This window comes from Schistosoma mansoni, chromosome W, assembly GCF_000237925.1.
Source record: "Schistosoma mansoni strain Puerto Rico chromosome W, complete genome".
Lineage (NCBI taxonomy): Eukaryota > Metazoa > Platyhelminthes > Trematoda > Strigeidida > Schistosomatidae > Schistosoma > Schistosoma mansoni.
Window position 1 is genome coordinate 30698398 of NC_031502.1, and position 11186 is coordinate 30709583.

At 33.9% G+C, this 11186-nt stretch overlaps 1 protein-coding gene across 1 annotated transcript in view; it reads left to right on the top strand.

Moving 5' to 3' along the window:
* Positions 1-8523, top strand: part of Smp_143110 (hypothetical protein) — a gene marked incomplete at its 5' end in the record, with an annotated part of 57085 nt that extends 48562 nt beyond the window's left edge. Inside the window, 3 exon segments of the mRNA XM_018789339.1 lie at positions 1312-1562; positions 2415-2746; positions 7119-8523. Of these exon segments, the coding sequence (XP_018654793.1) occupies positions 1312-1562; positions 2415-2746; positions 7119-7675 (1140 nt within the window). The 3' untranslated portion in view covers positions 7676-8523.
* Between the last annotated feature and the right edge of the window lie 2663 nt (positions 8524-11186).

Below are 11186 nucleotides of genomic sequence, written 5' to 3' on the forward strand. Positions count from 1 at the left end.
CGATAAGAAAACTTTGCATCCTGTCAGCGTCCAGTTAGAAAAAAGTCAGTTTCAGGTCGAATGTATTTATATTCGGATTAAGTGACTTTTTGAAAAAAATGATTGAATCTAGAAAAATTGGGAGTAATTACTATTATTACTGAATGGGACTGATTAAATCAATTTTTGTAATTTCCCGTTGAACAGTTGAACAAGAATGATAGATAGTAAACATGTCTTCGATTATTAACCTTGGTGTTAGCAAATTACAAAGACTTTTCTACTCATTGGGATATCACAAAAATATATTTATTATTAAAACAATTGTCGTCCTACATTTTGACTCATAAAATTCATTGTTTTCGTACTCAATGTCTATGTGTTAATTATTCACTGATTCTTTGTGACAAATGAGACTTCCTAATTTGTTTTTCTTCCACAGAAATAATGTGGTTTGCATTCTCATGATAGAGTCGGGGACAAAATCTGATGTTCAAAGCAAACTTAATACATGCTTATTTCGATTCTAATGTTCAGTCGATAAAATTCCAAGTCAGTAGTACTGGCATCCTGGTTAGTGTCCACACGATGCTTTAAGTCAAGTGTTAGAGGCATCTCGTGCGTAGTGCAAAAGTGATTGCACTGCTACAGCTACATTTATTATTTATGTTCTTCTAAATCTTTATTTGAGTGTTAGCATTAATCTTTCAATCTCCAATCTTATCCGTTCCTTTCGAACTGTTTCTTTTATGGCTTTTTTGGAACTTTTGTTGAAATTAGTTAATTTCTTTCCTTAGGTACTTATTTTGTTAATTTTCCTTTCACTGTACTGGTAGGGTATACGGCAATTTGGGTTGTTGTACATTCATGACAAGTGTTACTCTGATGATGACTTAAGTCAATGAATCCAACCCGACACGATTTTATTTTTATTTAACATTCAGTTTTCGTCATCCCTAAGTTTAGTTTGTTAAAACGTTTTTATCAATTAATTCATCTCTTAATATAGGATTGGTTATTCACTCTTAAAATAATTTATGCATAATATTGATGGAGAGTTCCTGAACCAGAACGAAGCAGCTGTTCAGTACTACTTGATGTTCACTAACACCCAGGTTGATAATAATCGACAATGTAAACCAGTTTTTATATGAAACTGTTCTACAAAACCTGTCCAACTAAGTCTTTAATAATATTACTACAACATAACAAAGATTTTCCTCAGTCTGATGTGCACTTTATCTAAAATTGGTTTCTACATGAATCAAACAAGATGATTTCGCAGTTCTAATGTTTTGTTTTATTTCGGTTTCTAATTTATTGTATAAATAGGATTTGGAATCTCATTGTGATCCAGCTGATAGTCGTTGTCTTCATGTGACCATTCATGCACCTGGCCATTTAACCTGTCAAAATTCTAGTCCTGGACGATTGTTCAGTAATATTAATAATACCAATAGTAAATCGCCGATTATGGTTGCAAAGTTTCTATTTGAAGATCATATACGTTGTATGACAGCTCGGCAATTATTGTCCCGTGGTAAAACAGTCGTTGAACAAACGAAACTACGGAAGATCGCATCGTAAGCTATTGGAAATATTTATATTTCGAGTTTGGTGTGTTTCTGTCGATTCAGAAGTATAACTTTGATTATACTCGTTATTTCAATAGAGACAAGAGTTTTGCGAACATTTTCATATATTTTGAGGGTAGATTAACTGTTGAGGTTCAAAAGGTGGAGGTTATTAAGAACTAAATGTTGTTTTCATGCCCAAGATGTTTTAATTTTTGGCTGAGAACGATTTTCTGTCTATGGCTGGGCTTACCTCTTCTGCTTAGAGTACATGTAGCTCCTTTTTCATCACACTCTGATAGTTGATCTCTGCACTGAAACTTCATGCTGCTCAGCCGTTAGCATTTGATAAATATTGTTTTACTTAATTCTAACTCCAAGTCAATCCAAATGTGATTTTATTTATCACAACCTATGCGGTTTGTGTTGCTAGCTTGCTATACAAATACTCGCCAACCTTTTTCTAATCTCATTTAGGTCAAGGTGATGAATCAGTATGTGTATTTGTGGATACACATCCACCGAAATAGCTAGGATGTGTATTATTCATGTCTTTCGAAACAACACACCAATTAAAGTTATGTTGGAATGCAGATAAGGGTTTTTGGTTAAAGACAATAAAACCTATTGATTGAAGATAAACACAGATGAAATGTCTTATTATTTCAATTCACTAACAATTAATAATTTGCGGAAATGTAGTCTTAAATGTAACTTCTACTGGTGATTTATATAGCAAGTTTAATATATATATATATATATATATATATATATATATATATATATATATATATATATATATATATATATATAGGGAATGTACTTTGTTTACTTACACCTTTCTTTCTTTGTTTTTTATAGTTTGCTTGACTTCCCACCTCAATTTATACGCGAAAAGTTTTTAGCTAACAACACAAGTACTGGTTACAACAGTGGTATTGTTGGTAGTAAAAACTATATGTGTAATAACCAACACACAATGATTGTCAACAACCGTCTTGATCCGGCGAATACACGTGGTATGCATTTAAATAGTATCAGTAGTAGTGGTAGACGAATCGGTACAAATGTAATAACTGGAACGAAAAGAGCTGAACAATCACCACCTGTGCAAACGAGAAAGTTTATAAGTGACAATGACAATAATACTAATAACGATAGCAGCAGCAAGACTGGTGAAGGTGTACGCCCAGGTAATTTTGAGTAGAGTTTTAACCAATTGCTCGTTATGTTTATGAGTTTATGTTATTAACATGTGCATATTTGAAGGCGGACAGACCATCACTATCATCATCTGGTCGTTGAGTTCTAGTTCAATTGTTTATATTTTTCGATGTAGTTTGAAAACAATTCAGTACTCAGTTATATTCATGGTTTAGAATGAATCATCGGAAATTCATTTGGATGTCATCACCTGTACGGTTTACCTGATTAGGATTTGAAGAGAATTTTAACTGATGAGATTTAGATTTGGTTACGTCATATAAAATAATCTGTTGAAGTTTAAAATTATGAATCATTGTAGTGTAAATAACCGTGTGTTTTCTTGCTAGCTGGCACTCGTCAGCAGGACTCATCTACAGTCTTGATAGCCCTGATACTCTCTATAGGATTTTAACCAGAGGTTTTTAATTACTTCATGTTGAATGGATTTCGGTTAAAAGAACATGAAATTGGTTACCACTGTTTAGAAATCGATTAGTACAAATCAATAACTGATGCTTTGTAACCTAATTAGTACCATACTACTTATTCAGCTTAGTAAGAATTATATAGTTTTTTCACATGTAAATTATTTACTGTATTTTTTTCTGAGTTTATATATCAGCATTTTGTTCTGGATAATGAATATGAAGTAATTTGACTAATTAGAAATACCTACTAATCTTTTAAGCTGATTACTCACAACTGGAATGGTTAGGCATTATCAGTGAATTTTCTAAATTTAGTAAGATGATTTATTCATTTTTTCTTGCCTACTTCACAACTAAATCACTGAAGGATTAATAAATCAAGCATGATTTAGAATGACGATTACTGACAAACTCTTACTTTAAATTGAAGTTAAATAGTGCGCAAAAAACAAATATCGGATGGAGAACTATTATTGTCTATTTAATGATATTTATTTTTAAAGTGTGTCGTTGTATATAACTACTTTTCAGTTGATTTTCTAAGATGCATAGAGAAGCCAATTTTAGTTAAGATAATTGTTTTACAGCAAATAGGTCTCATGTTCAAACTCCACTCTACCTATGATCAGTTCGGGCAACTGAGTAGCATCACTAATCACCCAACCAAACAATATGGTTCAAATCTGACCTCATAAAAGTGTATTTGGTAAATAAGTTTAGAAGAAAAATAGTAAACTTTGTTATATGCGAAACAGCATTTCTATATGACTAGATTAGTCTGTCTAATTGAATGAAATTCATGATTAAACATTCCTAGTTATTTTTTTATTGGAATTCAAAAAATAGCGCCAACTAGCATTTATCTTACAAAATAGTTTTGCAAAGACCATTTATATTTTCAGTTCAAACAGCTCAGAATTGGTAAGAACAAGTTCTTTTTGGACAGTGAATATGATTGAAGTGCGAGCAAAAATACATTGCTTACTCCTAATACTAATACCAATTCCGTTCAAAAGATAAATTTAATTGAAGATTCTTTTTGTTCCAACTAAACTGTCAATCAAATTGTCTTATTATTCAAAAATTTAATAACAGGAGTTATTGCTTACTTACGCCGGTTACCCTTCGTCGAGGAGCATAGGCCGCCCACCAGTATTCTCTATCCTTACTGTTCCACGATTCTGTAATTCCCTCTCTACTCTGCCCTTGAGTTCGGAAGTCAGTGTTCAGCCTCTACTATATTGTATTTCAACCAGACGTAGTTTTTATTTAGGGATACCAGAGCACATCACACCATAAGGAGAAAAATAAAAATTATACATGATTGAGCCAAACAGTGACTGTGATTAGAGGAGACTGTAAATAACAAGCAGGCAACAAATTAGTAGATCGTATAAAAGTAGTTATGAAGTCGATTTCAAACTTATAACCGACCGCTGCTGCTACCTTGACGTGGTGATCGGGCTTGCTTATCATGATGAATCAATCGAGCTATACTGACTGGAACAATCGTTCCTCAAGGTCCTATCATATCAGACAGGTCGGTTGAAGAGCTGTAGGACTAAAGGCAGCAAACCTAAGTTTTGAGGGCGAAATCGTACTGATGACTGTACAGACGTGTGACAGCAGTAAGGTGTTTCCTTCAAACAACCCGCTTAACAGCGACACCGCCTTCCCACAAGGAAGAGTGAGGCTAGAACACGTCAACCCTAAAAATGCACACCTCGCCTTACACCACAGATTTCCGCCAGTAAGGTACCAACAAGCACGAAACTAACGTAAAAATTACCCACAGGAAGGTCGAGTGTGACCGACCTCAAGTAGTTGTCTCTTGGACATACTCTCAGGTCACTAAGACCACCTTTAACCCAATTTCCTTTTCAGGTACTCCTAGAAGAACCCTTCCACAGTGTGGGCAACCATGAATTGAAAACTGTCCTCATACCTCTTACAGTACTCAAGATCACTGTATTCATGATCTCTCTATCTCTTCGATTCCTACTCTTCCTCCTATATCGACTTTCAATCCTAAACATTCTCTTTTGACTTCTTCAACAAGTGTCACCATGGCCAACGGTTCTAGTGCGCGAAACGCTGTCCCAGGTCTACTGAAACATCGCTCCAAACTATACATTGGAGCCTTCAACATACGTACCGTATGTCAAATCGCCTAGCAGACCTCCATCGCTAAGACCCTAGAGTCTTGTTCCACTGATGTATGCCGTGTCTAAGAATAGGAAGTGAAGTAGTCAAACGCGTCGACAACTTCACTTATCTTGGAAGTCTGATCAGCCCTAATGGGTTGGTGTCCGACGAAATCTCTGCACGGGTTCAGAAAGATCGTTTGACTTTTGCCAACCTAAGTCACCTGTGGCGAAGGTGAGGGAAGAGTATACTTCACGGCAGTTCGTTCAGTTCTACTTTACGGCTGCGAAACGTGACCATTAAGAGTAGAAGATATTCGTAAGCTGCTAGTATTTGATCACAGATGTCTTAGAAATATCGCTCGTATCTGCTGGGATCACCAGTTAAGTAATAGTGAGGTTAGACACAGGGTATTAGGGAATGATGGTAAATCAGTTGATGAGGTGATGAATCTTCATCGACTGAAATGGTTGGGCCACGTGTTACGTATGCCTGAACACCGATTACCACGGCACGCAATGCTAACTAGTGTTGGAGACGGTTTGAAGAAAGTTACGGGCGGCCAAACCAAAATGTAGCATCAGTGCTTGAAATCACTAACTTTTAGTCTGAGCCACTTTGGTAGATGTAGACTACTTGGTTGGGGTCCGCGCGACTATTGGAACCAATGGTTGGAGACTTTGTGTGACATGGCTCAGAATCGATCAAAATATTGTAGGTTTATACACTTTTTATCTTCCCTTAAACCGTGAGATTAAGATTACTTTATATCTTTTGTTCTACGAACTAATTCTTTTTCTCTGTATTATATCCTTATATTCAATTTTTCTTTTATATATTACTACCATTGAAGTAACTACTTGTATGAATTTGATGATCATCGTTTTGTGCTAATAAGGTATGGCAACTTGGACCGATGCATATATGTACCTGGTCCTACTTTGTAGCTGATTAACTGACTATTGACAATATATATATATATATATATATATATATATATATATATATATAGCAATAATAATCTAGTCACTTAATAATTATATAGTATCAATGATAGACACCCTTTGGAAACACCATACGGCCATTTCGTATTAATATGGGACTCCTCAGCAGTACGCAACCACAACCCTGTTCGCAGGATTCGAAACCAGGACCTTCGCTCTCACGCGCGAACACTTAACCTCTAGACCACTGGAACGGCATCCAACGGTGCCAATGTTTATCTCCAGTCACTTCTTAATAGTTCACGACCATCTTCTTTTACCTGCAGTAGATAGCTGTCTCACCCCTGAAACGCATTAGCTCCACTGGTCACAGCTTCTCACTAGAACTTCGAGAATTACCTCTCGAAGCTAGTCATTAGTGAGTGCTTGGTGATTATCATTATGGTTAAAAAGTGAACAGAATTGATGGGAAGAGAATTATATTGATCATTTTTATCATTCCACCCTTAGATGTTAATCTCACTCTTTTTTTCACTTCAAGAATTTTCACAAAGAACTAACAATATATCTTGTCTTTTCTTGAAGATAATAGTCGTTAAAATAACATTGTGTTGACAAAACACGGTGTTTTTAGTAATCTTTTACTGTTTAGAAAATTTGTCATAAATAATTTTAGATGGAAATTGTTTACAGTTCTGTTAGTTAGTGAAATCATTTTAATTATGATGGGAAGAAACAGCTACTTTGAACTTAAAACTTACCCAACAATTGTAAGTATTTAATCAATGTAAAGAGCCTTCTATTCATAATTGTATTCTGTCCGATATATTTCTTCTGACTAGGTGATTGTCTAGTTGGTCAGCAAGGTAATGTGAATACATCTGGTTGTTTACATGATACATATGGAACTGACGCATCATCGTTAGTGGCACCATTAGTTTATTTGGCTAGTTCAAATACTTCAGCAATGTCAATAACTAAAGCGACAGAGTCAATTGCATCAACAAGTACTCTTGGTGAACCAGTTGTAAAACCTAATCCACTACTAAACTTTACTATCACTAAAACACCTAACAGCAGAATGATGAATCAACAAGAAATTTCTCAATTAACAACGTCGTCTTCTGTTCACAAAACAGTAGGTATTGGAAAGAGAATCACTGAGAAGAAGGAAGAGAAGCAACACTGGCCACAGCAACATGAGGATGATGATGATGAGGAGGAGCAGACTGTCGATGAAAAGAGAAAACTTATCAATTTATCTAAAGCACTTTCTAATTTAAAACCAGATATGTCTACAAATGACTATTTAAGTGGAAATAAACAAGCTGAACACAATTACTTATCTTCTGAATCCAAACAGTTAAATTATTCATCAGGTAATATTTCCGATGTGTAAAAATGAGAGACAGAGAGTATGGAAAACTGAGAATTTTTATCTTAACATGTTTGTTTGATTACAATAATGGTTGTTTTATTTTGTAAATACTCGTTTAAAACCGAACGAACAGATCAAAGAGGAGCGAATGCAATGGATCTATCAATCTTTCTATTTAAGTATATATGTATGTGTAAACGAATAATACCTGCCAAAAGAATCATTTGCCTAACTACTTGAAAGTTGTTTGTATCTTTCAAGTTCCTGTCTTTCAATACTTCATTTCTATTTAAATTCCCCTTCTTTGTTGCTGAGTAAACACAACAGAATGACTGAAATCATGTATGCTCATGTTTTTATATACATATGTGTAACTTACTATTATTACTACTACTATTACTAGTAAGTCGTGATAGCGTAGCGGTACCAATATGCAATATTAATCCTTTCTTTAAATATAAATTGAGACAAATGCATTCATTATTATTTGTTTTAAATGTATTTAAGATTCATATTTTCAAGAAGAAAGAATAAATGTTTATGTCATTATTTAGATGCTTGTAATATTTTTGTTATAACCAACATCGGTAGTGGTTAATAATCATTAATTAATTATTATTTTTTTCTTTCTCTCTCTGCTTAAATGATAATCTTTAATTGAGTAGAGAGCGAAACGGAAATAATTGATAATATATACTCTCTGAATTACTCATAAAAATATGTATTGGGTAACTAGAATAGAATCAAAATGAACATTCTTTCATTTTCCTAAAGTATAATTTATGTAAATTGTTCTTATTTATCAATTTTATAATTAATGATAAACAATAAAAATGAGTTTCATGATATAATTTACTTAAAAGACAGTGAATTTTTGTCTTGTTCAATCAAAAAATGCACATATTCAATTGTTACTAAGGGATCGATGAACTCAGTACTTTCGTGTGCATTCAAATTAACGTATCGTTAATTATTCTAACTAGTAAGCTTCTACTATTCCATCGCGAAATCGTATTTTTCATATCTTTTGTAGATCTTTTTGTATTTCACATAGTTGTCTACTGACTTCAGTATAATGCTTCACAGTTATAAAGTATAGAAAACAACTTTTTTACGTTTTGCATCAAAATTATGGAAATGAATACAATAGTGTAGTACAAAAATTATTTTGGGCAGAAATTTATTTTGTTGTTCTAAATTTGATTTTGCTGGTGACTATCCGTAAGAATAAAGTGAGAGATTCTGATTGAAAAGATATTTCATTTATTCATCTAACTATCTACCAACTTCATTGATGTCTTATCACAATAGCCGTTAGTATCTGGAAGATTATTTTTCTAAGGTGTTGGGGGAAATATTCGGCATCACTTAATTAATAGGATTTGCACAGACCGAAAGGAAATGATTTGTTCACTTTCCGGCTGATTCAGGCATAGGTTATGTCTGGTCCTATTGTATAGAATAGGATATGGCGTCAATAGCTTCTTTCTTCGAACAATTGAGACACAAACGTGATTACAGGTGTTTACTATTCACCAATGGACTGAAGTGCATGCGGGAACTTTTTCAGAAAATTAGACGTATTGTGGCCAGCAATCGAGTCTATGGTGCGCGTTCCAACCTATTTGCAACTCGTCAGCCGGTTATACGTGGATCTCGGTGATGTTTACATCGGAAATGTAATAATAAAAGGGAATGGGAGGCAAATATATCACATTATCAAAAACTTATTGTACTTTGATAGTTTACAGGAAGTTATAACTTTAATCCGCTTAGACGAGTGAGTGATCTTTATCAAGAACATCTGTTTTCTGATTTTTAAATCGAGTTCTATAAGTGTGTAGTGAACGACAACACACGTGGGAACAATGGAACGTATTTGAACACAAAATTACAAAATCTCTTAGTAAAATCTGAGAATCATACAGTAAATACTTAATTTGCAAAATATCAATCAATCGTCTCAAACTTGACTCCTTTTGCAAATATTAGTTAATCGTCTCAGTCTTCACTGTTCCTACATTTCCATACCAATCGCTTTCTATTTCCGTTCTTTCCTTCTCGACCTTCTGCTGCCAGACATTCTATTCCTGACTAGCGTTATATACTACGTATGTCGATATAAGTAGCACACACCACAAGTAGATTATAAGTGTAGGTAAGACATATCATTTTGTTCTATTTTGAGTGGCCTATCTTCTGACCTTTCATTGAATGTTTGATCGAATTATTGTCCGTTCAGTAAATAGATATTATGTAACGGATGCTTCGAACTTTAAGCTGAACATGTGCAAGATATTTTGACTTCGACATCGTTCTTCACTCAACCCAGCTCAGATATATGAAGTCTTACTGCACATTGAGTTGACTTTACTTTTGGGTGAATAATCTCTAGAATCCAATCGTTACTGAGCAGTTTTATCCTAAAAACCATTCGGGAATTTATTAAGCAATTCTTTTCAATATGTTCAAAATCAAGAAACTCAAATTCAATAGTATCTGATATTTTACTGTTCACGGGGTTTTTGTGTTAAAACAGGACTCAGTTATATGACATAAACGTCAAAGACTTTGAATTAACCTTAACCATATGGATCATCTTTGTTTCCGCTAATAATATACACTGAAATGGTCAGTGTGAACGTGTGTTTCTGGGTGAACTTTATATTTGTTAAATTCATTCGATATAATTAAGACGGAGTACTTGGAACGCGCAGAAGCATTAGAACTTATATATAATAAATGGATAACCATCCGAAGTGAGATTTAAATATCAGGCAACTACATTTGAATAACAAACAAAAATACAGCTATGGAAATATGGATTTGAACATGGAAATAAGAAGTGACAATTTTCCACTATAATGTGTTTACTGAGAAATTCCCCGGATGTACAGCAAGAATCAGCAAACAAACTAGGCGGTACAATTAGGATTAAATATTTTCATACTCTATTAACAATGGATGAAGTGATTGGATCCAACTGTAGTTTAGGCTATTTACCAAAAAATAAAACAATCAAAATACGTTATGAAATACGAAAAGCTTGAATGTAGTGTCAGTTATTCAGGCAGATGTGGGAGTATAGATTGGTTATAAATAGAGGAAAGATGACTAAGAAACAGAGAAAGAGCTTCAACTTATGATATACTCATGGAATATGAGAATCGTCATATCTGTAGACAAGGTTCCATATCATACTGTCCAAGATTTAGTAACATAAACTTCAATGAATTATCACCCACCAGGTGTTCCTAAGAATCGAAACATAAAATTGCAAGTCATTTTATCACACATAAGATTGTCACTAAAGTGAAATTATTTTGAAGTACTAGTAGTTATGTTGGAAATTATGTTTAGTTTCTCCATGAAGAAGTTTGATCAAATTAGTAGATGTCATTCTTTTTTGTCCGGTTTTATTTGCCGATAAAATACATGGAATTCTAAACATTAATCGGAGCCGTTAAAGTGATAGGATATATGACCACATTTTAACTGTCGAATAACACGTTATCTTTTTGTTAAAACGGCT